Genomic DNA, 27,837 nt, shown 5'->3' with positions numbered 1-27,837 from the left:
GAAGCCTCATGTCTAAAAGGAGAGTGGGAGGGGAGATTCCCTCTGCTTCCTGGCTTGGCTAAGCAGTGTTCCTTCCACGCTCGAATGCACGCTCGTGCACGTGCACATGCACACGCATGCACGAGGGTCCTGTCCCCACACACTCTTCCCACCCACAGAGCCCTCCTTCTGTGCCCCTCCTCCCATGGCTTGGCTCAGCAGTGCCCCTGTAGCATTGCACTGAAAGCTCCCCTCATTTAACCCCCCCATGCCAGAGGCCCCTCGTATGGAGCTGTGTCTGGCAGGACTGGTTTAACCATTGTCTCTGCTCCCCCACAGACCTGCCTGCCACGCTGGAAGTTCTGCGTCAGCGACACCGACAACAACCTGGGCTTTGCGCTGGGAGCCATGTTTGTTAAAGCCACTTTTGCAGAGGACAGCAAGAAAATAGTAAGTCCCCACCTCCCAGCGGGTTACAGGGCCGGCTTGCAGGCCTGCGGGTTACAGGGCTGGCTTGCAGGCCTGCAGGTTACAGGGCCGGTTTGCAGGTTGGCGGGTTACAGGGCCGGTTTGCAGGTTGGCGGGTTACAGGGCCGGTTTGCAGGCTGGCGGGTTACAGGGCTGGCTTGCAGGCCTGCAGGTTACAGGGCCGGTTTGCAGGTTGGCGGGTTACAGGGCCGGTTTGCAGGTTGGCGGGTTACAGGGCCGGTTTGCAGGCTGGCGGGTTACAGGGCCGGTTTGCAGGCTGGCGGGTTACAGGACCGGTTTGCAGGCCTGCGGGTTACAGGGCCGGTTTGCAGGCTGGCGGGTTACAGGGCCGGTTTGCAGGTTGGCGGGTTACAGGGCCGGTTTGCAGGCCGGCGGGTTACAGGGCCGGTTTGCAGGCCGGCGGGTTACAGGGCCGGTTTGCAGGCCGGCGGGTTACAGGGCCGGTTTGCAGGTTGGCGGGTTACAGGGCCGGTTTGCAGGTTGGCGGGTTACAGGGCCGGTTTGCAGGTTGGCGGGTTACAGGGCCGGTTTGCAGGCCGGCGGGTTACAGGGCCGGTTTGCAGGCCGGCGGGTTACAGGGCCGGTTTGCAGGCCGGCGGGTTACAGGGCCGGTTTGCAGGCCGGCGGGTTACAGGGCCGGTTTGCAGGTTGGCGGGTTACAGGGCCGGTTTGCAGGTTGGCGGGTTACAGGGCCGGTTTGCAGGCCGGCGGGTTACAGGGCCGGTTTGCAGGCCGGCGGGTTACAGGGCCGGTTTGCAGGTTGGCGGGTTACAGGGCCGGTTTGCAGGTTGGCGGGTTACAGGGCCGGTTTGCAGGCTGGCGGGTTACAGGGCCGGTTTGCGGGTTGGCGGGTTACAGGGCCGGTTTGCGGGTTGGCGGGTTACAGGGCCGGTTTGCAGGCTGGCGGGTTACAGGGCCGGTTTGCAGGCCGGCGGGTTACAGGGCCGGTTTGCAGGCCGGCGGGTTACAGGGCCGGTTTGCAGGCCGGCGGGTTACAGGGCCGGTTTGCAGGCCGGCGGGTTACAGGGCCGGTTTGCAGGCCGGCGGGTTACAGGGCCGGTTTGCAGGCCGGCGGGTTACAGGGCCGGTTTGCAGGTTGGCGGGTTACAGGGCCGGTTTGCAGGTTGGCGGGTTACAGGGCCGGTTTGCAGGCTGGCGGGTTACAGGGCCGGTTTGCGGGTTGGCGGGTTACAGGGCCGGTTTGCGGGTTGGCGGGTTACAGGGCCGGTTTGCAGGCCGGTAGGTTACAGGGCTGGCAGGGAGCAATCTCAAGCTGGATTGACTTTCTGTCTCTCCAGGCACCCTACTTGTAAAATTGAGACTCCCCCAACATGGTGTTTAAAGCTTCAAACAACAGCAAAGTGCTGACCCCGTAAATGCCTTTGTCTTGGGTGGCAGGTGGGGGTTGGTGGTGTGCCCAGAATAAATTGCAGCTCCAACAGCTGACTGCTGTGTAGTCCTTCCATCACCAAACCTTCTGTAGTATTTCGATAGCACTTTACACAGAGCTCTGGCCATTTTCTGGATGGGGAAACTGAGGTACAGATGGACACAACTGGCCCAAGGTTATACAGAGACTTACCAACAGAGCAGGAGCAGAACCTAGACCCCCTGGCTCCTAATCCTCTGTCCGACCCACTGCTCTGAGCCATTTCTTGGGGGAACTGGAAGCTCTTCTGTTTGGAAAAGGACTGTCCCTCTCCTCTCCAGACTGCCAGCACAGCCCACGGACACATTGTCCCGGAAGGACGTGACCGGTGGCTGAGACATACTGCGAGGTTTCAGACCATGCTCTAGCAGCAGATCTTGCCAAAGCTGCAGGGGTGACAGGCTGTAGGCTCCCTCCAGGAAGTCCCTTGTGTCCTGAGCGACCTAATTACCTGTCCTCCCCTCCCAGCCGCCGAACTAGAGCATCCAAAGCCACTTTCTTTTTTCTGACCTGTGTTTGTCCTTGGGGCAGAGCCCAGCATGCTCTGTTCCCAGAGGCTGCCTTGTCTCCTGTACAGCGGCCCCGTCCCAGCACCAACTGCTCTGCTCTGAGGGAAGCATTTGTGTCTCCAACGCGATGTGTGGGCCCCAAATCCCTCAAATTCACCATTGTGATCTATGGAGTGAATTGTGGATCCACCCGACCATCTGGGCCCTTCCCATCCTGCCTGGAGACGGACGTGATGATGGTGGGGGGCGGGGCGGTTGTTTCTACCTCCCCCCAGCTGTTTGAAGAGATTTTTATTTAGTCTGTGATCCTGGTGAGCTGGGTTCGTGTTTGGGCTTCTGGCTGACACCAGATCTCTTGTTTTGTCTAGGCCGAGGAAATGATTACAGAGATTAAAACGGCCTTTGAGGAGAGCCTGGCCACCCTGCAGTGGATGGACGAGGAGACGAGGAAATCCGCCAAGGAGAAGGCAAGTGGTGTCTAAGCAAGGCACAGTCTGCCCCTCACCCCTGCCTTGGGGAGCTCTTGGCAACCCCTGGCATTGCCAGTCTGCGATTCCAACTGAGTTCAAGAGCAGCCTGGCGTTTTCCCTTTGCCTCCTGGGAGCTGGGGAGCTTCCGCATTCATTTCTTTGCAGTATTCGTTACCAGCCCTCGGCTGTTGCTTGGTTAGTCTTGCGGGGGAGGGAGCTTCAGGGCTGTTATTAGCTAAGCACCGTTGCATCTTAAGAAGGACCAGAGACTAACTAGCTGGGTGCTTGTGATGCACTTCCTGTGGTCATGCATTGCTGGCAGCTTCCTTGTGGGACAGCCCTGCAATGGGAGAGCAAGGTCTTTCCCAGACTGGGCCCCTAAATCCCTGCCTGTTGCTTAGGCTGCTTCCTCCATGATCCCAGACAGAAACTAAAAACGTCCCTTCCAGCCCTGCCCCCCAGCCAGGGGCTGGCCTCCCCTCCTTCCTTTGTTCCTCTCCTTGGGAGGTAACCGGTCAAACAGGTCACCTCCCTGTCCCATCAGCTACTCTGCTGGGCCGTGATGCTGACAGGAGCCAGTGGGGGTCACCCACAGCCCCAGCCTAGCAACCAGCAAGGTACCAACACTACGTCACACTGGGATTTACTCATGATGTAGATTCTCAAACCTGAGCTATTCATTTTAGGTGACAGATCTGAGGAACTGGCCTAGATTGAGCTGTTATTAGAGGAGTTTTGGAACAAATTGATAAACTAAACAGTAATAAGTTACCAGGACCAGATGGCATTCACCCCAGAGTCCTGAAAGAACTCAAATGTGAAATTGCAGAACAACTAACTGTGGTTTCTAAGCTATCCTTTAAATCAGCTCCTATACCAAAAGACTGGAGGATAGCTAATGTGATGCCAGTTTTTTAAAAAAGGCTCTAAAGGAGATCCTGACAATTACAGGCTGATAAATCTAACTTCAGTACCAGGCAAATTGATTGAAATTATAGTAAAGCACAGAATTGTTAAACACATAGATTAACATAATTTGTTGGTAAAAAGTCAACATGGTTTCTGTAAAGGGAAATCATGTCTTACCAGTCTACCAGAGTTCTTTGCGGAGGTCAAAAAACATGTGGACAAGGGGGATCCGCAGTGGATACAGTGTACTTAGATATCCAGAAAGCCTTTGAGAGGATCCTTCATCAAAAGCTTTTAAGCAAAATAAGCTGTCATGGATAAAAGGGAAGGGCCTCTCATGGATTGGTAACTGGTTAAAAGATGGTTGAAAAAGCTACCAGAGGAGAAGCTGTTCTGGATTTGGTTTTAACAAATAGGGAGGAACTAGTTGAGAACTTGAAAGTGGAAGACAGTATAGGGGACAGTGATCACGAAATAATAGAGTTCATGATCTTAAGGAAAGGTAGAAGGGAGACCAGCACAATTGAGGTAATGGATTTCAGGAAGGCAGATTTTGATAAGCTCAGAGAACTTGTAGGTAAGGTCCCATGGGAAGCAAGACTGAAGGGAAAAACAACTGAGGAGAGTTGGAAGTATTTCAAAGGGACGTTGTTAAGGGCCCAAAAGCAAACAATTCCGCTGTGTAGGAAAGATAGAAAATATGGCAAAAGACCAGCTTGGCTTAACAAGGAGCTCTTGCATGATCTCAAAATAAAAAAGGAGTTGTATAAAAAATGGAAACTAGGACAACTAACAAAGGATGAATATAGGCAAGCAACACGGGAATGCAGGGGCAACATTAGAAAGGCAAAGGCACAAAATGAGATCAAACTAGCTACAGGCATAAAGGGAAACAAGAAGACCTTTTATAAATACATTAAAAGCAAGAGGCAGACCAAGGACAGGGTAGGCCCACTGCTTAGTGAGGAGGGAGAAGCAGTAACAGGGAACTTGGAAATGGCGGAGATGCTCAATGACTTCTTTGTTTCGGTCTTCACCGAGAAGTCTGGAGGTGTGCCTAACGTAGTGAATACAGGCAGAGAGAGGGTAAGTTTAGAAGATAGGATACACAAAGAACAAGTTAAAAATCACTTAGGAAAGTTAGATGTCAGCAAGTCACCAGGTCCTGATGAAATGCATCCCAGGATACTCAAGGAGCTGATAGAGGAGGTATCTGAGCCTTTAGCTATGATCTTTGAAAAATCATGGCAGACAGGGGAGATTCCAGAAGACTGGAAAAGGGCAAATATTGTGCCCATCTATAAAAAGGGGAATAAGACCAACCCAGGAAACTACAGACCGGTCAGTTTAACGTCTGTCCCAGGGAAGATAATGGAGCAGGTAATTAAGGAAATCCTATGCAAACACTTGGAAGGTGATAAAGTGATAGGGAATAACCAGCATGGGTTTGTGAAGAACAAGTCATGCCAAACTAATCTGGTAGCTTTCTTTGATAAGATAACGAGCCTTGTAGATAAGGGAGAAGCGGTGGATGTCATATACCTAGACTTTAGTAAGGCATTTGATACGGTCTCGCATGATATTCTTATTGATAAACTAGGCAAATATAACTTAGGGTATGTCTACACTACCCTCCTAGTTCGAACTAGGAGGGTAATGTATGCATACCGCACTTGCTAATGAAGCCCGGGATTTGAATTTCCCGGGCTTCATTAGCATAAGCGGGGAGCCGCCATTTTTAAATCCCCGCTGCTTCGAACCCCGTGTAGCGCGGCTACACGGGGCTCGAACTAGGTAGTTCGGACTAGGGTGCCTATTCCGAACTACCGGTACACCTCGTTTCACGAGGAGTAACGGTAGTTCGGAATAGGACCCTAGTCCGAACTACCTAGTTCGAGCCCCGTGTAGCCGCGCTACACGGGGTTCGAAGCAGCGGGGATTTAAAAATGGCGGCTCCCCGCTTATGCTAATGAAGCCCGGGAAATTCAAATCCCGGGCTTCATTAGCAAGTGCGGTATGCATACATTACCCCGCTAGTTCGAACTAGCGGGGTAGTGTAGACATACCCTTAGATAGGGCCACGATAAGGTGGGTGCATAATTGGCTGGATAACCGTAGTCAGAGAGTTGTTGTTAACGGTTCTAAATCCTGCTGGAAAGGGATAACAAGTGGAGTTCCTCAAGGGTCTGTTTTGGGACCTGTACTGTTCAATATCTTCATCAATGATGTAGATATTGGGATAGAGAGTACGCTTATTAAGTTTGCAGATGATACCAAACTGGGTGGGGTTGCGACTTCTTTGGAGGATAGGGACATAATTCAAAATGACCTTAGCAAGTTAGAGAAATGGTCAGAGGTAAACAGGATGAGGTTTAATAAAGAGAAATGCAAAGTGCTCCACTTAGGAAGGGACAATCAGTTCCATACATACAAGATGGGAAGCGACTGTCTAGGAAGGAGCATGGCGGAAAGGGATCTAGGGGTCATAGTGGACCACAAGTTGAATATGAGTCAGCAGTGTGATGCTGTTGCAAAAAAAGCAAATATGATTCTAGGTTGTATCAACAGGTGTGTTGTAAGCAAAACTCATGAAGTCATTCTGCCGCTCTACTCTGCACTAGTTAGGCCTCAGCTGGAGTACTGTGTCCAGTTCTGGGCGCCACATTTCAAGAAAGATGTGGAGAAATTGGAAAGGGTACAGAGAAGAGCGACAAGAATGATTAAAGGTTTAAGGAACATGACCTATGAAGCCAGGCTTCATGAACTGGGCTTGTTTAGTTTGGAAAAAAGAAGATTAAGGGGGGACATGATAGCGGTTTTCAAATATCTAAAAGGGTGTCACAAGGAGGAAGGCGAAAATTTGTTCCTCTTGGTTTCTGAGGACAGGACAAGGAGTAATGGGCTTAAAGTGCAGCAGGGGAGGTTTAGATTGGACATTAGGAAAAAATTCCTAACTGTCAGGGTGGTCAAATATTGGAATAAATTGCCAAGGGAGGTGGTGGAATCTCCCTCTCTGGGGATATTTAAGAACAGGTTGGATAGACATCTGTCAGGGATGGTGTAGACGGAGCTTGGTCCTGCCTTGAGGGCGGGGGGCTGGACTCGATGACCTCTTGAGGTCCCTTCCAGTCCTATTATTCTATGATTCTATGGGAAATAAAGGGTAGGAATCAATGGTAGATTTTCAGAATGGAGAGCGGTAACGAGTGGTATCCCCAAGGGTCCGTACTGGGGCCAATTCTGTACAACATAATCATAAGTGATCTGGAGAGATAGTTAAGTCCCAAGCAGGCTGTGAAGAGCTTCAAAAGGATCTCACAAAACTAGGTGACTGGGCAACAAAATGAGAGATGAATTTTAAGATTGATAAATGCAAAGTAATGCCTATTGGAAAACATCATCCCAACTATATGTATAAGATGATAGGGACTAATTTATCTGTTACCACACAAGAGAGAGATCTTGGAGTAGTGGGTACGTCTCTGGAAACATCCACTCAATATGCAGCAGCAGTCAAAAAAGCAAACAGAGTGTTAGGAATCATTAAAAACGGGATAGAGAATAAGACAGAGAATATATTGTTGCCTCTATATAAATCCATGGTACACCCACATCTTGAACACTGCGTGCAGATGTGATCGCCTCATCTCGTAAAAGATACCTTGGCATTGGAAAAAGTTCAGAAAAGGGCAACAAAAATGATAAGGGGTTTGGCTCAGCTGCCATATGAAGAAAGAGAAATAAAACTGGGACTTTTCAGCTTAGAAAAGTGGATATGAGAGAGGTCTGTAAAATCATGATTGGTGTTGAGAAAGTGAATAAGGAAAAGTTATTTATTGTTCCCATAACACAAGAACTAGGGGGTCACCAAATAAAATTAATAGGCAGCAGGTTTAAAACAAACAAAAGAAAGTTTTTCTTCACACAGTCAACCTGTGGAACTCCTTGTCAGAGGATGTTGTGAAGTCCAGGACTTTAATAGGCTTCAGAAAAGAACTAGATAAATTCATGGTGGTTAGGTCCATCAATGCTTATTAGTCAGGATGGGTAGGAATGGTGTCCCTCGTCTTTGTTTGTCAGAGGCTGGGGATGGATGACAGGGGAGGGATCACTTCATGGTTCCCTATTCTGTTCACTCCCTCTGGGGCATCTGGCATTGGCCACTGTCAGCAGACAAGACTCTTGGGCTAGATGGACCTTTGGGGTCTGATCCAGTGTAGCCATTTTTATATTCTTTATGTGATGGGATCCCTTCTATCCCTGTAAAGCGCTCTCCCCATCACTGTGGGTTCAGGAGCCTGCATTTCTGATGCAAATCGTTTTCAGCAATAAAAATGAGTTGGGGGGAGTGACAGTAGATCTGGATGGAATGTAAAGAACTGTGAATTACCGTGTGCTAGCCCTTGGAAATAAAACTCTGGAGCCGAGCTGGACTCTCTCCAGCTGCCCTGCACAAGCCTGCAGGACGTGCAAACAGATGAGAGGAACAGCCTTGGGTGACTCTTCTAATTGCTCTTCCCTCTTTCCAACTTCTCCCCAGGCAGATGCGATCTATGACATGATCGGCTACCCCAAGTTCATCATGGATCCCAAGGAACTGGACAAGGTGTTTCATGATGTGAGTTGACAGGCCACGCACTCTGCTGTCTGTGTTCCAGCTGCTTCCCCCCTCCCTCTTCTGTACTAATCCCCTTGGAAAACTGCCACCCCTTGAGATATTCCGATAGCGCAACTCTCACAACTAGACCAGATGCAACATTAACCCTCCACAGTTCACATGTGTCCTAAACCAACTGACCTGTCTCCGAGGGGTGGCCGCATTAGTCTGTGTCTGCAGAAACCACAAGGAGTTCTGTGGGACCAACAGATTTATTTGGTAACAGCCAGTGGCCCTGTGGCACCTTAGGGTATGTCTACACTACCCTCCTAGTTCGAACTAGCGGGGTAATGTAGGCATACCGCACTTGCTAATGAAGCCCGGGATTTGAATTTCCCGGGCTTCATTTGCATAAGCGGGGAGCCGCCATTTTTAAAACCCCGCTGGTTCGAACCCCGTGCAGCGCGGCTACACGGGGCTCGAACTAGGTAGTTCGGACTAGGCTTCCTATTTCGAACTACCTAGTTCGAGCCCCGTGTAGCCGCGCTGCACGGGGTTCGAACCAGCGGGGTTTTAAAAATGGCGGCTCCCCGCTTATGCAAATGAAGCCCGGGAAATTCAAATCCCGGGCTTCATTTGCAAGTGCGGTATGCCTACATTACCCCGCTAGTTCGAACTAGCGGGGTAGCGTAGACATACCCTCAGAGACTAACAAATAGAAAGGATCATGAGCTCTCGTGGGTCAGACCCACTTTGTCAGATGCAATTGATCTGAGGTCAAGAAACGTAATATGGCCGAAGTCTCGGTAGTGTCTGCAGTCTCTGGGCATTGATGAGTGTGAGAGGGGCTCCTTCTAACAGGACAAATTCTTCTCCTTTTCCTGTGCCCGGCCGAGAGCACTTCTCCTCGGCCAAGCAGGGAACTCCTCTTGCAGCTGAGCCTGCGCAGTGAAGGCCCAGAGACTCCGCCCCTCTCCGTCAGCCACTCACTGCACGGTTCTGTGGGAGCAGCTGTGTCTGGTGTGGGCTAGACAGAGACGAGGGGCCTGCAATCACGCCAGGGTGTTCTCCCGGGCAGCCCTGAGGTGTGTCTCTAGAGTCACGTGCTGGGCTCAGCGTCAGACTCAGTAACAGGGCACTGCAGCAGCCCAGCCTGAGGGGCTGCCCAAAGACTGTCGGTTGGTTCCATTGCCGACAGGGAAATGGCTGGCCCCCTGGGTGGTTCTGGCCACTAATACAAGCTCAAGCATCCCGGAGCAGCCACTGATCCAATAAGGATTTGAGGAGCAACGGCCTCAGCTTGCAGTGGGGGAGGTCCAGGTTGGATATTAGGAAATCAATTTCCTTAGGCGGGTGGGGAAGCCCTGGGATGGGTTCCCTAGGGAGGGGTGGAATCTCCAGCCCTAGAGCTGTTTAAGGCCCAGTTGGACAAAGCCCTGGGGTGATTGAGTGGGGTCGGTCCTGCCTTGGGCGGGGGGCTGGACTCGATGACTCCCGAGGTCTCTGCCCACCCTGGGATTCTGGGATTCCATGGTTCTGAGCCCCCGAGAGCCTGGCAGGGCTGCTGCCTTCTGCAGAGGTCACTGGGTTTGAACCCAAGGGCTGGCGGGTGATTGGCAGGCTCCATGGCCAGGACAATCCCAGCTTTGTGATCCCAATTGGCTTTTCGTTTGGTAAAATGACCTTCCCCCCCCCCCCAGAAGGGTCCCCTGGCTCTCAGCACTCCAGTGAATTGGCCATTGCTTCTCTGAGCGCCTGGGCTGCACGGCCAGCATCCCGTGGTGCTGTCTCAGCTGCAGCCACCTGAGCCTTGGAAGCCCCCCGCCCTCCCGCCATGCCACCTGCTGTTCAGTGCGTGGCCCAGACCTGTAGCCACGCAGCGCGTCCCCGAAACGGGGCAGGCCAGTGGGCTCAGCAGCAGGGGTCGCCTTCCGGCTCAGTGGGTGCTCTCCTCCTCCATTGCCATGCCGTCGCTTCCTCCTCATGGCCCGACCCTCTGGGCAGGGGGGCCCCAGCGAGCTGGAGAGTGACCGGCCTTGTTGCTCCTGCTTCCTGGGGCTGGGCCCTCCGTAGTGCCAGGGAGGGGGCAGGCAGGGACAATCTGGGGGCAGGAAGCCGGTGCATCGGTGGCGGCGCTGCTCTGGTAAGATAGAGCCAGTTGGCTGGGTGCTCAGCTGCAGGAGGAGGTGCGGCATGCTCCCAGCTGGGCTCCCAGGGCTTCCTGCTGAGCAGCCGGCAGGCAGGTTAAAGGGGTGCACTCCCCCACCAGTCTGTGAGGGCCCCAGCCCCGAACCCCCAAGGCACCTTTACAGAAGGTGCAGGGCGGGTCTGAAGCTCCCCTCCCCCGAGATTCGTAGGACGACACGGCTTGCTGCTCCCCTTCCCCTCTCTGCTGTCTGGGGAAGGGAGGGAGGGACCCACACCGGGAGCTTCCCTCTTGCCCCCTGAGCGTGAAACAAGGGAACAGAAGCAGCCTCCTGGTAGGACTCTTGGGGGCGGGGGCACCTTTACCCCTGCACTCTCTGCATCCACTTACCCCAGCCCCCTGCCCGGGGCCCCTCCTCACACCCTCTGCCCTGGGCCCTCCTGCATCTCTGCCCCTCATACACCACCGCCCTGACTCCTGCACCCCCACAGCCCCTTGCCCTGATTCTTGCTCCCCCACACGCCACCCCACACTTACATTTCTTATGGGCACTGTCATATCACAACCCCCCTAATCCCCTGCCCTGAAGGCTGCAGGGGTGTGGTACAACAGTCCCTGTAAGACACTGAAGTGAGTGGCATTGCAGCCTGGTGCCAGTGTGGCACGGAGTGAGAAAGCTGCTGGGCTGCGGACGGTAGTAGCCGGCAGACATTGGTCTTGGGTCGCTCTGCCGGCTTCCTCTCCAGGACTGATGGGTTTGGGTTTTGCAGTATGACGCTGTCTCCGATCTCTACTTCGAGAACGTCATGCAGTTCTATAACTTCTCTGCGCGAGTGGCTGCTGACCAACTGCGGAAATCTCCCAACCGGGACCAGTAAGTCCTCCCTGCCGGGGAGTCTCCTCTGAGACGGGGGACACGCTCTCGGCTCTAGATTGGACAACGCATTGTCTGCTGCTTCTCGCCACTCCCGCTGGCTGGGAATAGTGACCCGTGGGGCCTGGGAGCTGTGGGGAGCCATGTGGATGTCTAATGGCCCGCCAGCACATTTCCCCCGTGCTCGAGAACACCTCGTGAGCGTAACGCGAAAGTCTGATTTACACTCGTTAGAGCCCCGGGAACTCCCCAGAGGTCTCCTTTCACCTTGCGCCCCTGTAGTCCTTCCACATTCCCCTCACGCTGCAGAGACTTTAGCATGAACTCGTATTTCCTCAGCCAAGCTGAACGAGGGCCCTACCAAAACCATGGCCATGAAAAATGCCTTCCAGGCTGGGAAATCTGTTCTTGTGTACGTTCGCCCTGCGCTGTACGGATTTCACAGAGGAGACCCGTGTTCTCAAACTGAGGGTCCTGACTCCAAAAGGAGTTGCAGGGGGGTCGCAAGGTTATTTTAGGGGGTCGTGGTATTGCCACCCTTACTCCGCCACTGCCTTCCCAGCTAAGCAGACTGGGAGCTGCAGCTGTTGTTCCAGGCACCTGCTCTGAAGGCAGATGCCCTGCTATGGCATTGCCACCCTTACCCCTGCCCTGCTGCCTTCAAAGCTGGGCCCTCAAAGCAACAGCTGCCGTTCTCCGGCCGCCCAGCTCGGAAGGCAGCAGCGCAGGAGTAAGGCTGGAAATGTGCAAATCCCCCTAAAATGAGCCTCCTGTGACTCCCTTTTGCACCAGCACCCCTTGAGGGACTCTCCCCATGAAATCCGAGGCGCGCAGGGTGAACACACAAGACCAGGTTTCATGCCTGTGAACTTGGTAGGATCCTGGTTCCATGGCCAGCTGACAGCTCTGTCCGGCCAGGCTCGGGTTCCCTCTTGCGTACAGTGGGAGTATTACGCTTGCCTCACTCCTCCACCTCGCTGGGCTTTGTGCAGCCTGTCACGGCCTGCAGGCTCGGGTTCCCTCTTGCGTACAGTGGGAGTATTACGCTTGCCTCACTCCTCCACCTCGCGGGGGCTTTGTGCAGCCTGTCACGGCCTGCAGGCTCGGGGGCGGAAGCCTGGGCAGTTCTCTGTCTCTGGCCTGTGGCAGTGAATCCTGCAGTCCTTGCCCATGGCCCTGATTACCATCTGTGTCTCTGTCATGGCTGGGTGTCCTCAAGCTCTAGGAGGCTGGGGGGTGTTTGGAGAGAGGAGGAACTGCCCTTGCCTGGTGCCGGGCTGCCAGTGTGGTGGGTAGGCTAATGACAGCCCCTTGTCTCCTGCAGGTGGAGCATGACCCCTCCAACAGTGAACGCTTACTACTCCCCCACCAAGAACGAGATTGTGTTCCCAGCCGGGATCCTGCAGGCTCCTTTCTACACCCGCACCTCTCCCAAGTATGCACACCCTCTCGGTCATCTGCTGCTCCCTTCTCCCGCTGTCTCCCCGTGACACCCTGCGCCGGAGTGGGGCGGGGTGGGGGCTCTCTGGTTAGAAGGGGGCGGGTGCCTCTCGCACCTCTGTACCCTGTTCTACAACTGTCAGTAGCGGGGCTGGACCACGGCTGCTGTCCAGCAACAGGCTCCCCTGCGCCCACATCCCCTGCAGGCTGGGGGTGGGATGCAGGGGGGGCCATGGGAGAGAGCCGTGAATACGTGAAATCACGACTAGCGATTCTGCAAGTCGCGAGGATCTCCTGTGCACACATTCAGGGGAGTCACAGGCTCTTGAATGGTAGGTTCCTGGGCCTGTTTTGCATAAAGTATATTTGAGTTATGCATATTCATATTGAAAACCAATTTCCATAAAAATGAGGAGGCGAAGAGTCAGGGTGCAAGTTCAGCAGGGGCGGGGCTCTGTGTCTCCTTAGGGCTCTTCTTCCGCAAGGGGAAGCCAAGGCAAGTTTAGCCAAACAGCGGAGTAAGGCGCAGCAGCTCCGTCTAGGCCATGTGAAAGCCTCCTCCTCGCCCAGGTCCCTGCCCTGCCCCCACCGGGCCATGTGCAGACAGCAGTTGGCAGTGGCCGTTGCGAAGCAGGAACCCTAATGCGCCTTGTCTTTCCCACGCAGGGCACTGAACTTTGGCGGCATTGGCGTCGTCGTGGGCCACGAGCTGACTCATGCCTTTGATGACCAAGGTGGGCCGCCTGCAGACACCTGGCTCCTCTTGCTTTCTCTCCCTCTGCCCGGCCGAGCTGTGTCTGCTGCATTGAAAGGCTTCCTGGGCCAGGCGTCCAAACTGACCCATGGGGCCCTCTGCAGCAAAGTGGATCTTGTGAGAAGGGGCCATGAGACTAGAGGGCCCTGCATGGAGCTAGGCCAGGGACAAATCTGGCCCAGAATGTCTAAATATGCTTGACATCTGAGACTCTGCCCTGCCGCTGAGGCAATAAACTCTAAGGCTACGTCTAGACTGGCATGATTTTCCGGAAATGCTTTTTATGGAAAAGTTTTCCGTTAAAAGCATTTTCAGAAAAGCGCATCTAGATTGGCAGGACGCTTTTCCGCAAAAGCACTTTTTGGGGAAAAGTGTCCGTGGCCAATCTAGACGCGCTTTTCCGCAAAAAAGCCCAGATCGCCATTTGCGCAATCGGGGCTTTTTTGCAGAAAACAAATCTCTGCTCTCTACACTGGCTCTTTTGCACAAAAGTTTTTCGGAAAAAGACTTTTGCCTGAACGGGAGCAGCATAGTATTTCCGCAAAAGCACTGACAATCTTACATGAGAACGTCAGTGCTTTTGCGGAAATTCCAGCGGCCAGTGTAGACAGCTGGCAAGTTTTTCCGCAAAAGCAGCTGATTTTGCGGAAAAACTTGCCAGTCTAGACACAGCCTAAGGGTGTGTCTAGACTACATGCCTCTGGTGACAGAGGCATGTAAATTTGTTTACTCGGCATAGGGAAATGAAGCGGCGATTTAAATAATCGCCGCTTCATTTAAATTTAAATGGCTGCTGTGCTGTGCTGATCAGCTGTTTGTCAGCACAGCGCAGCAGTCTGGACTCTCCGCAGTTGACATCAAAGGCGTTTGTCGACCTCCCTGGTAAACCTCATCCCACGAGGCATAACGGGGAGGTCGACAAATGCCTTTGACGTCGACCGCGGCGGGTCCAGGCTAGCGCACTGAGCCGCCAAACAACTGATCGGCACAGCGTGGCAGCCATTTAAATTTAAATGAAGTGGCAATTATTTAAATCACCGCTTTGTTTCCCTATGCCGAGTAGCCTAATCTACATGCCTCTATCGCCAGAGGCATGTAGTCTAGACGTACCCTAAGGCTACGTCTACACTGGCCCCTTCTTCGGAAGGGGCATGCTAATTTTGAATTTGGGAATAAGGAAATCCGCGGGGGATTTAAATATCTCCCGCGGGATTTAAATAAACATGGCCGCCGCTTTTTTTCCGGCTTGGGGAGAAGCCGGAAAAAAGCATCTAGACTGGCGCGATCCTCCGGAATAAAGCCCTTTTCCGGAGGATCACTTACTCCTTATTCAAAGTAGGAATAAGAGATCCTCCGGAAAAGGGCTTTATTCCGGAGGATCGGGCCAGTCTAGACGCTTTTTTCCGGCTTTTCCCCAAGCCGGGAAAAAAGCGGCGGCCATGTTTATTTAAATCCCGCGGGGGATATTTAAATACCCCGCGGATTTCCCTATTCCCAAGTTCAAAATTAGCATGCCCCTTCCGAAGAAGGGGCCAGTGTAGACGTAGCCTGCGTGGCTGAACTAAGGCAAGAGGACGGTTTCTTTGCTGCTTTTCGAGCAGAAGGAGGAAACCTAAATGTGGCTCCTCAATGCGAAGGAATTTAAAATTAGGCAATCGAGGCATGGGGGGGTGTGGCCCCTCTCCTGTCTTCTTCCTGCCAGCACTGCAGACACCTTCACCGTGCCTTTTTATTTTGGGTTGACATCTGAGACTCTGCCCTGCACCAATTTCACAAATTTCACAACGGTCCTTGTGCAACGACCTCTTTATAATATTCATCTGGCTTTTGGCCTTCTCCCCAGGGCATGAGGTTCTAACCCTTCGTCTGGCAAGGCTCAACTTTCCCTCTTCCTCCCTCTCTCCTTCCTTTCCTCTGCTCCTCCTTGCTGTGCCCCCTGTTACCAGCCCAGGCCTCATGGGGTAACTGGCTCAGCCAGGTGGCCCGATTGCATAATTACCTCCACCAGCTTCTTGCTGACTGGGGAACTCAGTGCTGTGAGCTGACCTGCCTGCACCCTGCACTATGTCCCAAGGGGGTATCTTGCCAGTGCCAAAGCATTTTGTGATGCTCTGTTGGGACTTATGGCGATGCAATAAAGTAAAGATCAGCAAGTTCAGGGGGGTCTCAGAACTTGCTCCTCTTCTCTGCCATTGCTAGTACAGTCGCTGCGTCTCCAAGCTGACAGATCGTGTGTTCTAAATCTCAAGCAACCCACCATCACACACTCAGGCAGGGTCTGCCACAGGCCATCTCAGAGGAAGTATCTTCTGGTTCTAGTATTTTGCTTGGTCTGCTCCTCTGCAGGGCGGGAGTACGATAAAGACGGAAATCTGCGCCCCTGGTGGAAGAACTCCTCGGTGGAGGCCTTCAAGCAGCAGACAGAGTGCATGGTGGAACAATACAGCAACTACACAGTGAACGGCGAGGCAGTGAACGGCAAACACACGCTGGGAGAGAACATTGCTGACAACGGGGGTCTCAAAGCCGCATATCGGGTAGGAGTCTAGCACAGACATGGGTCTCAGTACAGCCAGGCTTTGGGTCGTCCTGGACTTGCCCTGGTGCTGCCGCTGGAGAGAGATCCCTGATTGTACAGCAGGGGTGGGCAATCATTTTTAATGGGGGGCCACTGCAAAGAGGGGCAAGTGGTAAAGTGCTGCACTTCTGTGGAGGGGATGTGCAGCCTGGGACGGAGGGTGGGTGCAGAAGGGAGCTCGGGGTAGGAGTCTGGGGTGCAGGAGGAGGTGAGGGGTCTGAGAGGGAGTTTGGGTGAGGGAAGGAGACTGTGATCTGGGGCAGGAGCTTGGGGTGTACAGCCCAGTAGGGGGTGTGGGTGCAGGAGAGAATTCTGGCCTGGGGAGACGTAGGAGGAGGTGCAAGGTCTGGAAGGGAGTTGTGACCTGGGAGAAGGGGGAAAAGGGCTTGGGGGGTGGCCTCATACAGGTAGTCAGAGGAGAGAGGTGGGTGAGGTGCCAGAGGCAGGCTCTGGCTGGGAGGCGCTTACCTGAGGCAGATTGTCTGCTGCAGGCTGCTCGCTGCTGCACATGGCTCCGTTCCAGGCATGAGGGGGGCGCGGGAGGCGGGGACAGGGAGGGAGGGAGGGAGAAGGCTTCCCACACTGCCCTTGCGCCCAGCAAAAATTCTCAGCTCCTATTGGCTGGAAACTGAGAGATTGGCCAAGGGAAGCTGAGAGATTTTCCTGGGGGGTGGGAACAGCAGGAGAAGTCTCCCTCCTCCCTCCTCCCTCCTCCTTCCTCTCTCCTCCCTCCTCCCTCCCCAGCTGTCTAGAGCTGGGAGCAGCTGTTTTTTTTTACAGCTGAGTTGTTCTCTGCCTAAGGGTTCTGGCTAGAGATCCGGTGGCTTGGTGGGCCAAATCCAGCTCGCTGGCAGCCTCTTGCTCACCCCTGTTGTACAGAGATGGCGAGGTGAATTGCTCTGAGGAAGTGTAAAATTCTGAGCTCCTCTATGCAGTGTGGAGGGATGGGGTGGGACGTGACCGTATGTAAGGCTTCATTCAGGTGGCTTGGATTTGGGATCTGCTGTCCTTGGAGCAGGAAATCATAGACTGACAATCTGCACCCTGAGAGGGTGGCTGGGAGGGAGACGGCTTTCCAAGGAGATTTAGGAGGGGGAAGAAACTGACCATTGTAAGCGGAAGAGGCTTTAACCCTCTCCAGACCCTCCCATTGGCAATGGCAAATGTAGCAACCATGGTGGAAGATGAGTCTGCCTTGTGTGGGTACAAATTGCTCCCCAGACGGGTCTCTCCCTCAATGAATCCCACGCTATTTAGAGTCCTGTTGGCCATGCGGGACCCTGCATGTCTCAGGGAGAACCCGGGAAAGCTTTGCCGATGAATGGCTTGTTTGCCAAAAAATACAATTTTGGGTCGACCCAAATAGTCACAATTTGAGTCAAACGTGGCAAATAGTTGAAAACAAATCAAAGAGTCGAATCGGCTCGTTTCAACGGTTTCTAAACAAAATGATTTGACCAGGTTTCAAAATGATGCTTCGTGCTGAAAGTGAGCTAGATTAGACAACCCCCCAAAAACTAATAACAAAAAATTGGGCGGGAAAGGGGGAGTTGCTTGGGGTTTAATGAAACGCTTCATTCAGCCCTGAATGAGTTTTGGTTTAGATTTTACTTTTCAGCCCACGAGCCAAAAGTCACGTATTTGCTCAGCTCTAGCAGTGGTTTGCTTTGTGCCTTCTCTTCCCTTCCCAGCCCCTAGGGCTGCCTCGGATTTTCCTCTGGCTTCCTGTGACTGATGAGGAAATGGGCATGGGGGAGGCTCCTGCAGGGCTGACGCCTCCCTTGGTGCCAGTGCATGCCTTGGACCAGCGCTGACCCCGAAGGGCTCGTGCTCTTGTGGCTAGCTGGCCCAGCATTTCCGAGCCCCCACCTGGCAGTGGAAGTGTCTCTGATCCCCGCCCCATGCAGGGCGGCCCGGTGCTGATGCAGCATTGCCTCTGATCTCTCCATCTGCAGGCGTATCAGAACTGGGTGAAGAAGAATGGACGTGAGGATGCTTTGCCGACACTCGGCCTCTCCAACAACCAGCTCTTCTTTGTGGGCTTTGCCCAGGTGGGTCTCTTTGTCCTGTTTCCGGGTGCACTGTGTGGGGATGCAAAGGCTGCTTGGGTGGGGTGGCCGTGCCCCCCCTTCATCTCCTCCCAACCCACCTTTTCCCAAACTGAGTCCCACAGCAGTGACTGGGATGTGGGCAGTCAGGCCTAGTAGTTGGAGTAGGAATCCTGAGCCAGAGGCCAGAAACTAGGCTCAGAGCAGCTGTCAGGAACCAAAGCTGAGGAAAGGAAGGAGCAGGCCTGGAGCAAGAGCCATTTCAGTTATGGGCCAGTGCTTTGAGCATCCTCTGCGCTGCTGCCGCTATTGGGTGCAAGAGCCAGCTGGCTGCCTTTCCCAACCACTCACTGCACTGCAAGCTACACACATTAGACTGCCCAGCCCTGAATCCTGGCCCCTGAAGAAGCAGAGCAGTGCAGCGAGTAGAGTCATGGAGCGCTGCGAAGAGATGCGTCACCGCCACTGAGAAAAGCTGGCCTTCCTGTGATGCATCAGCTAAGAGGCAAGGTAACAGATTTGACAAGCCCGCTGTCTGGTGCAGTCTGACGCGTTAATGCTCATTTTGCAGCAAAGTAAGACAGACACCCCTCGGCTGCGTCTAGACTGGCATGATTTTCCGGAAATGCTTTTAACGGAAAAGTTTTCCATTAAAAGCATTTTCAGAACAGAGCATCTAGATTGGCACGTACGCTTTTCCACAAAAGCACTTTTTGCGGAAAAGCGTCCGTGCCAATCTAGACGCGCTTTTCCGCAAAAAAGCCCCAATCGCCATTTTCGCAATCAGGGCTTTTTTGCGTAAAACAAATCTGAGCTGTCTACACTGGCCCTTTTGCGCAAAAGGGACTTTTGCCTGAACAGGAGCAGAATAATATTTCCGCAAGAAGCACTGATTTCTTACAGTAGGAAGTCAGTGCTTTTGCAGAAATTCAAGCAGCCAGCGTAGACAGCTGGCAAGTTTTTTCGGAAAAGCAGCTGATTTTCTGAAAAACTGGCCAGTCTAGACACAGCCCACCAGACAGAACAACTTTGTGTTACAGAAGTCCCTAGGGGTATGTCTACACTAGCTCGTTAATTCGAGCTAGGTAGGCAAATGAGGTGACCGGAGTTGCAAATGAAGCCCGGGATTTAAATATCCCGGGCTTTATTTGCATGTTCCCCTCCGGTCGCCATTTTGAAATTTCACTAGCCCGAACTCACTGCCGCACGGCTACACACGGCAGTGAAACGTTAATTCGAACTAAGTCCTTAGTTCGAATGAACTGTTACTCCTCGTGGAAGAGCATATACAGACTCAGTAGCAGGTAAGCTTTTGCTTGACACCTCACATGGCCCCCTTTGTACCCACTTTTGGGGCAAACACTCCTCCATGGGCGCAGCAGTGACCTGGCTGCTTCCCTTAAACTCCAGTAAAGTGACAGGGCACATCTGGGTTTTTTCCCTCCTTCTCACTCAGGGTGTGTCTAGACTACAGGGTTTTGTCGACAAAACTATACCTACGTCTACACTACTGCCGAGTTCTGTCGACAGTAAGTCAACAGAACGCAGATTTGTCGACGGCGGTAAACCTCATTCTATGAGGAATAACGCCTTTTGTCGACAGAGTTCTGTCGACAAAAGACTATTGCATCCACACTGTGCTTTTTCAGAAGAGAGCACCTAGACTCTCTGTCGAAAAAGCGGCTTGCTTTGTCAACCAAACGGGCTGTAGTCTAGACGCTTTTTGTTGACAAAGCCTCTGTCGACAAAAGCCTGTAGTCTAGACGTACCCTTAGGGGCCAAATTAGTGAGGGTTGTGGGCTTTTGTTTTGCTTTGTTTTACTTCACACCTGTGTGTGGCCCCCAACTGATTTTTCTGTGGGTTAGTGGCCCCCAGCCCAAGGAAGTTCCCTCTCCCTGCAGCTATGGTGTGGCCTTTGAGTTCACTGTTTGCCGTATTTGCAGGTCTGGTGTTCGGTTCGCACCCCGGAGAGCTCCCATGAAGGACTCATCACTGATCCCCACAGCCCATCGCGTTTCCGAGTCATCGGCACGATCTCCAATTCCAAAGAGTTCTCAGAGCACTTCCGCTGCCCTCCTGGCTCCCCCATGAACCCCCAGAAAAAGTGTGAAGTTTGGTGAAGGGAAAAGGGCCAGTAAACGGTGGAAACCAACTTTTGACTTATTGGTCCTTTGTCAAGAATTGAATTTCCCAGGCTCTCTGCTCACAGGGCAGTTTCTTCTTTCAACCAGTGTCAAAGCTCTCAGCAGGAACGGATCCCTGAGCCCGAGGCTCACGAGGCTCACGGTACCATCTGAGATTCGATCCACTGTGAACACCTTCCTTAATTTCATTGACTTGCAAAATGGTTTTAACTTTGCCTAAGCAGCGGGTCTTTTGGCACGTGTCTGAATGCCCTGGCCCAGGCTGACACATACACAGTTAAACCCGGCCCCCTCGCAGCCTGGAAAGCTTTTTCGAATTGGTTTGACTGTGTATGTAAATATGCCCGGCACAGGCTGATTTCTCCAGGGAGACACGTGCATCGATAAATCTGTACAACATTTTAAGATATATTTTTGGGAACTATTTTTTTAACCTTGTGAAATACACTGGAAAAGTTCAGGGAAATGCATTGAAAAGCATTTTTGAAGCAAAAGGGTTAGTATATTTATTACTTTTTTTTACGTAGTGCACCTAGAGGTGAGGAGCACGGCGGGGAGCTGTCGGAGGCCAAAGGGCGTCACTAGGGGAACGAATGAGCGTTTCAACCCTGGGGCCCCGGGATCGTATTGAATCCCTGGGGTCGTTGAAGAACTGCACTCCTAGTCCCTCGTGGACATTGGCCCAGGGCACAGCTCGAGGAGTCTGTGCAGAGCTGGGATGGGCACCGTGGCTGTAGCGAGGTGGCAGAGCCGCAGCAGAAGGCTGAGGGTAGGAGCCATGCACTTACAGGCTGGTGACAGATGCCTGCGAGGCTTGGAAGCCGTGGTGAGCTCTGCTGTTGTTCAAGCCCATTACAGAGAGTCTCAGAACAGAAACCAAAGAGAAATTCATTCGATAAACCTCTCTCTGTCTTGAGCTGGTGGCGAGGTCTTTCCGTGCTCATCTCCTGTCCCCTGCAGCAAGCGGAGGCAGCACAGCGGGACTGGCCGCCCCTGGGATCCCACCAGCAACTAAGCTGTCTCTGGGCCCACTACCTGGTCTAGTGAAGCTGTGGAGCTGTGTTGGGAGTGGAACCCTTCTTGGGCATCTTCGCTTCTGAACACCCCGGGGGAGGAAGGCAGCGGCCGCCCGGGGTTATGGCGTCCAGCTGCTCCACAGCCCTTCCCAAGACAGTTTGTGCAACGAAAGCGATGAGCTAGGTCCCAGGCTGCCTGCTTTCCACCAGCCCTCTTTATGGCCCCCATAGAACTGCTGAACTCTGCCGTGGGACAGGCACAGCGGTAAGTCACCTTGGGCACCGTCGTTCGACGGGCCGGCGGGGGAAGCGGCTCTGATCAGACAGCTCGTCACCTGGTGAGGGCTGAGGCCCTGCTCCTGTGCAAGCAGCAGGCCAGTGACTGAGCAGTACTGCTAGCAGCTCCGCAAGGCGATAGGTGGAACCCCAGGACCTCCTGGTCCCTGGCTTGGCGGTTCCTTGGTGACTCTGCCATCCCAGCCACCAAGGTCCCCCCGGCTGCCTGGTAGATCATCAGTCCTACCCTGCCCCTGCCAGCTCCAGTCCTGTGGAAGCTGGTGGTGGCTGCCTGGCTGCTCCCAGGGCGGGTGGCTTCCTCTGGGGCTGCATCACGTAGCACAGGCCCACTGGGACCCACCCCACCTCCCTACCTTCAGCTGATGCAGAAGCTGGTGGGGGCTGCCCAGCTGCGCCCGGGGCGGGTGGCTTGCTCTGGGGCTGTACCGCACAGTGGCAAGCTGGAGGGGAAAAGGGTGGGAATCAGGATCCCCAGAAAGGAGGTGGATGTTGGCTGTGCACCACCCTGGATAGGCCCCATCACAAACCCAGCCTAGAGCCCTTGCAGGGCTTTACAAATGTTCGGATCCACCCGTGACAGTAGCCTCTTCCCTCTGGCCGTGGGCTGTGAAGTGAGGGGCCCAGAGGCCCAGCAACCTGGGTCTATGCAGTTCAGCCCCTGGTTGTGGGCTCAGATGTCTGCACCGATCCCAGTCGGGGGTGGGAAAAAGGCATGAAAGGACCGAGAGCTCTGGAAGGCAGGGAGACGATGGGGGAGATGGGGGTGCCCTGGCCCCCAGGAAAAGCCGTTTCTTCAGGTCTCTGACTCATCTTGCTTGTTTTCTTCTTATTTCCACCCAGCCCCATTCACTTCCGCTTCCTTGGACTCTTCCAAGTGGAGTAGTCCCTTTGCCGTGAGCACTGTGGAGCCGCAGTCCCCCGCTGATTCTGGTGTGATGGCTGAGTCATGGCAGGCGTTAGCCAGGCCCAGCATGGCACCGCTGCCAGAGACCCCCTTGAGTTCAGTGCGCGGGGCTGGTGCTCTGCAGGCCGGGAGTGATGGAGAGAGAGGAGCTCAGCTACAAAGCCTCCCCTGCTCCTAGCGCCTTGAGTGTCACAGGAGAGTGTCACAGGAGACCACTTCGAGCGCTGGTGCCAGGCTCAGTTCCCCCAGCCAGGGGCACCCTCACGTTTTAGACAAAGGGAAGGACTTTGAGGGATTTTTTTAAGTATTTATATGGTAAAGGAGGGATTTTTGTAACTGGTTTTCAACCTTTGTTGTGGCGCTTGTTGTAATTGAAATAAAATACTTGTATTGGGCTGGAGGCTTTGTCTGTCTCTTCTACAGCTGCTCTGAGTCCCCCAGGCCTCGCGGGCGTCTCCCCCGGCCAGAGAAGGCGAGTCAGACCCAAGCACTGACCGTATGGCGAGTGCTGCATGGGACGTGGGGGGGATGGATCCCGTGCCGAATGTGCACATGGGGTTACATTGTAAGGGCAGCCTGGGAGACAACAGGAAGCAAAGGGGAAGGGACAAGAGAAGACAGGTGAGGTTCTGCCCTTCGTACTGGGAGTCGATTGCCCAGTAACACATTTATTTGTCATGCACTTGACCGCTTTGTTCCAAAGCTCTGAGCAGCTGCAAACCTGCTCCTGCTGCGTGAAGACCTGCCTGAGACGTTTCCACTTTCCCTCCTCCCCAGTGTGGAATCGTTTCTCTCTCCTTCTTCCCTCCGGCCCCCTCCCCCTGAAGTCCCCTGCTCAAAACTAGGGATATAAGCAACTAGGCAACACACGAGTTGACTAGTCGCTCCCCCATGCCTCTATCCGGCTAGGTCGACACCGGGGTCTCCAACCTTTTTAAGCACGAGATCACTTTTTTAATTTAAGCGCAATGTAAGAAATGGTCAGAGGTAAACAGGATGAGGTTTAATAAAGAGAAATGCAAAGTGCTCCACTTAGGAAGGAACAATCAGTTCCATACATACAAGATGGGAAGTGACTGTCTAGGAAGGAGCATGGCGGAAAGGGATCTAGGGGTCATAGTGGACCACAAGTTGAATATGAGTCAACAGTGTGATGCTGTTGCAAAAAAAGCAAATATGATTCTAGGTTGTATCAACAGGTGTGTTGTAAGCAAAACTCGTGAAGTCATTCTGCCGCTCTACTCTGCACTAGTTAGGCCTCAGCTGGAGTACCGTGTCCAGTTCTGGGCGCCACATTTCAAGAAAGATGTGGAGAAATTGGAAAGGGTACAGAGAAGAGCGACAAGAATGATTAAAGGTCTAGAGAACATGACCTATGAAGCCAGGCTTCATGAACTGGGCTTGTTTAGTTTGGAAAAAAGAAGATTAAGGGGGGACATGATAGCGGTTTTCAAATATCTAAAAGGGTGTCACAAGGAGGAAGGCGAAAATTTGTTCCTCTTGGTTTCTGAGGACAGGACAAGGAGTAATGGGCTTAAAGTGCAGCAGGGGAGGTTTAGATTGGACATTAGGAAAAAATTCCTAACTGTCAGGGTGGTCAAATATTGGAATAAATTGCCAAGGGAGGTGGTGGAATCTCCCTCTCTGGGGATATTTAAGAACAGGTTAGATAGACATCTGTCAGGGATGGTGTAGACGGAGCTTGATCCTGCCTTGAGGGCGGGGGGCTGGACTCGATGACCTCTCGAGGTCCCTTCCAGTCCTATGATTCTATGATTCTATGATTCTACCTCAAAACCCACACCCCCGTGTCCTGCCTCCTTTGTGCCCCTTGCTGCACCTCTCTCTAAGGCCCTGCCCCTGCTCACTCCATTCTCCCTCCCTCCCCCACCTTCACTCATTTTCACCAGGCTCAGGCAGAGGGTTGGGGGGCAGGTTCTGGTCTTGGGTTAAGGGATTTAGAGTGTGAAGGGCTCTGAGCTGAGCTTGGGGCAGGCAGTTGAGTTGCAGGAGGGGGTTCTAGGTACAGGGTCTGGGAGGGCGTTTGGATGCATGGACGCTCAGGGCTTGAGGTATAGGAGGCAATTCCTGACTTGGGCAGGGGTTCAGGATTTGGACTCCAGTTGGGCTCTGCTTACCTCAGGTGGCTCCTGGGTGATGGTGCAGTGGGGTTAAGGAATGTTCACCCCTTCCCTAGCCGTGCACCACTCCCAAAAGCAACCAAGACACTTGCTCTATCCCTAGTCCTCTTGTGCCCCTTCTCTGCTCTGTGGAGAAAGGATACAAGGTGGGATAAAGGGGCACCATGACATTAGCACCCTCCTCTCTGTCCCCTGCCCAGCAAGCAGGAGACTCCTGGGGGAACAGCTCCAAGGCAAAGGGCCAGAGATGCGCAGCCATGGGAGGAGGAGCAGCTGAAGTGCTGGCACTTGACAGCCACATGGCAAACCTCTCAGGATCACCTGTCAGAGGCTCCAAGATCTACCAGTAGATCCCGATCTACTCGTTGGTGACCATGGGTCTACACTACGGGGCTTTATTGGAAAAAAGTACACAAATTGCACTCTGTCTATACTGGGCCAAATTTCGGAAAAAAAACCCTCTTTCGGAAGAGCCCTTCTTCCTCGTGGGAGGAGGAAGACAGGGCTTCCGAAAGAGCGCGTCTGGTCTTCCACAAAAAAAAAGCGGAAGAGCAGACGTGTTCCCTGGATGTGGAAAACCCCCATAGTCTAGTCATAGCCTCAGAGGCAGCAAGGGGGGGGCCAGAGGAGGGGGGGGCTGGCTTAAAAGCCGGCTCCCTCCAGCTCCATGGGAGGAGGCAGGGGCGCAATGGCGGCGTTCCACCTTTGAAGTGTATATGAGTCCCCGCTGGGGCTCGTGTACATTTCAAAGTGGAAGCGCCACATGGAGCCTGGGGCCAATGGGGACTCTGAGTCCCCTGCTGGCCCCAGGCTCCATGCTCTGTTTCAATCTTTGAAATGCACAAGAAGCCCCTGCCTGGCACTTCCGCCTTTGAAATGTAGGATCAGCCCAGCAGGCTCTGGCCACATTTCAAAGCAGAAACGCCCTGATCGACTAATCGAATAGTTGATGAAATTCCATCCACTATTGAATTAGTTGATTAATCTATTTTTAACATCCCTACTCAAGACCTCTGGAAAGGGGAGGTCCCCAGTGTCCCTCTGCACAGTTCTAGCCGTGGAAGGGCCTTCAAGCATTTGTTACTGGCTTTCATCAGCTGGCCTTTATGGATCCTTCTTAGCTCAGTACCAGGGCATTTGTGTGGTCCAGTAGTCTGGGAACTGAGCTCCTTCCCGGTGCTGCTGATTTTCTTCTTTTCAATAAGGACTGCAGAATCTCCTAACTGCTGTAACTCATGCACCTTGTACCTATGCCCTGGAGGAAGGACACCAAAAGAGCCCCAATAACCCACTTTAAAACACTCTACAGCATTCCTTCAGTCTGCACTAACAGGGTGCAGGCAGGCTCCGCAGTGGTGCAATTCCAAATGTAAATGTGCTGCATTGGTATGAACAGTAACTTGCACCGGAGCTGGGCGGGACAAGAAGTATGCTACAGTTTTGTGTCTAGACCAGTGCTAAACCCCAGTGTAGACATGGCCTGAGCTGATAGAGCTTCCCATAGACGCCCTCAGAGACCCTGGGAGTCCTTCAGCAAAAGGCAAGGCAGCCTGCACTTGGTATGTCTAACAAACAAGCAAAGCCCTCTCCCCTCTTCTCTTCTCTTCTCCCTGGCACTGCCCTTTATCCATCAGAGAGGCAGAAACCCAGCTTTTAAAAAACCCTTTGCAGCGTTCCTTCAAGCCAATACGTCAATGTGCAAATCACCGCACGGGGAGCTGCCGAGAACAGGCCTCGTCAGAGCTTGAGAAGGGTTGAGCGCGCTTTGGTCTCGCTTAGGAAACCCCCACGAACAATGCAGTGATGGTGCTTGCAACCAATGCCAATGTTGCCATCAGATCCAGACTGCCTCAGCCAAACACGATGGAGCTCTGTCCAGGGGTGACCAGGTGAGATGCAGGCTAATGAGAGAACCAGGAGGCTTTGGGGTCTCCTCCTCTGTTTGAATTGAATTGTCCTGGGTCAGGCAGATTGGGGTCAAGGGCGCCATTTCAGGAGGCCGGGTGGGGTGGGGGGCAGCAGCCATGTGTATTGGCATGCTGCTGGCTTTTCTTCCCATTCCCTGATTGTCAGGGAGCGATGGGGAAGTACATGGCTTCTGTGCATGCCTCTCACTCCTGACTGGTGAACAGAGGCAGCAGAAGAGTACTTCACATCTGAGAACTTTCTCCTGGCTCTCTGAGGGGTGGTTGCAGCCCAGCTGCAAGGGGAGAAGGAGCCAAGACCTGGGGTGTTTGGGGCCCAGCGGTGGAGGGAGAAGAAGCCCAGCTGTAGGAGGAGAAGGTGCCCAGCATTCAGGTGTGAGGGGGGCTGGTTGTTGCCCAGCTTTGGAGGGAGAAGAGGCAAGGCTGTGGTGATGGAAGGGGGAGCCAGCTGTAGGGAGAGAAGGGGCCCAACTTTGAGATGGGGGGATTGGTGGGATCCCAGCTATGGGGGAAGAAGAGGCCAAGGAGGGGACTGGACTCGATGACCTCTCAAGGTCCCTTCTAGTTCTATGAGATAGGTATATCTCCATATATTATTATTTTTTTATTACAAGCTGTAGCTGGAGGTGCCCAGCTGACAGGTTAGTAAGGGGTTTTTTTTTGGCTCCTATCTGCAGGGGGAGAAGCAGCCCAGCTGTGAAGTGGAAGGGAGAGGCTGGATCAGATGCAGGGAAAGAAGAGTCCCAGATGTGAGATGGATGGCGGGCGCGGGGAGATCTTGTTGATTGGGTGGCAGCTGTCAGGGGATAAGGGCCCAACTGAAAAGTGTTAGTGGGGACTGGTTGGACCCAGTTATGGGGGAGAAGGGCAGGAGTATCCAGCTGAGGGGATTAAAGGGAAGCTGAGCTTATGGATGCCAAGTGTCTCGTTTTTTACTGGGAAACCTGGTTGAAAAGGGATGCTGGTGGCTCTGGTTAGCACTGCTGGTCAGACAATGACAAGTCTGGTCAGGGGCCCAGGGCCTCTTGCCCTGGCTCTATGTGGCTCCCAGGAGTGGCACCAGGTCCTGCCGCCCCTAGGGTCAGAGATGGCAACGGAGACTCAGTGCTGCTTCTGCAGCTCCTGTTGGCTCAACTGTGACCAATGAGAGCTGTGTGGGCGGAGCCTGTGGGCCGCCCTGGCTGCTC

General features: G+C 53.4%; 1 protein-coding gene across 4 annotated transcripts in view; it reads left to right on the top strand.

Annotated features, from left to right (window-relative positions):
- Positions 1-22,979, top strand: part of ECE1 (endothelin converting enzyme 1) — a 117,715-nt gene extending 94,736 nt beyond the window's left edge. For all 4 annotated transcript variants that reach the window (XM_075906542.1, XM_075906541.1, XM_075906543.1 and 1 more), the window contains exons 11-19: positions 319-429; positions 2,775-2,877; positions 8,330-8,403; positions 11,299-11,402; positions 12,727-12,837; positions 13,509-13,576; positions 15,943-16,133; positions 18,130-18,225; positions 20,167-22,979. In XM_075906542.1, coding sequence (XP_075762657.1) covers positions 319-429; positions 2,775-2,877; positions 8,330-8,403; positions 11,299-11,402; positions 12,727-12,837; positions 13,509-13,576; positions 15,943-16,133; positions 18,130-18,225; positions 20,167-20,343 — 1,035 coding nt within the window. In that variant the 3' untranslated portion in view covers positions 20,344-22,979. The remainder of the gene's footprint in view (positions 1-318; positions 430-2,774; positions 2,878-8,329; positions 8,404-11,298; positions 11,403-12,726; positions 12,838-13,508; positions 13,577-15,942; positions 16,134-18,129; positions 18,226-20,166) is intronic.
- The last annotated feature ends 4,858 nt before the right edge of the window (positions 22,980-27,837 follow it).

The sequence above is a fragment of the Pelodiscus sinensis genome, chromosome 23 (assembly GCF_049634645.1).
Source record: "Pelodiscus sinensis isolate JC-2024 chromosome 23, ASM4963464v1, whole genome shotgun sequence".
Lineage (NCBI taxonomy): Eukaryota > Metazoa > Chordata > Testudines > Trionychidae > Pelodiscus > Pelodiscus sinensis.
The sequence above is the reverse complement of the archived record's forward strand: the minus strand, read 5'-3'. Positions and strand labels throughout refer to the sequence as shown.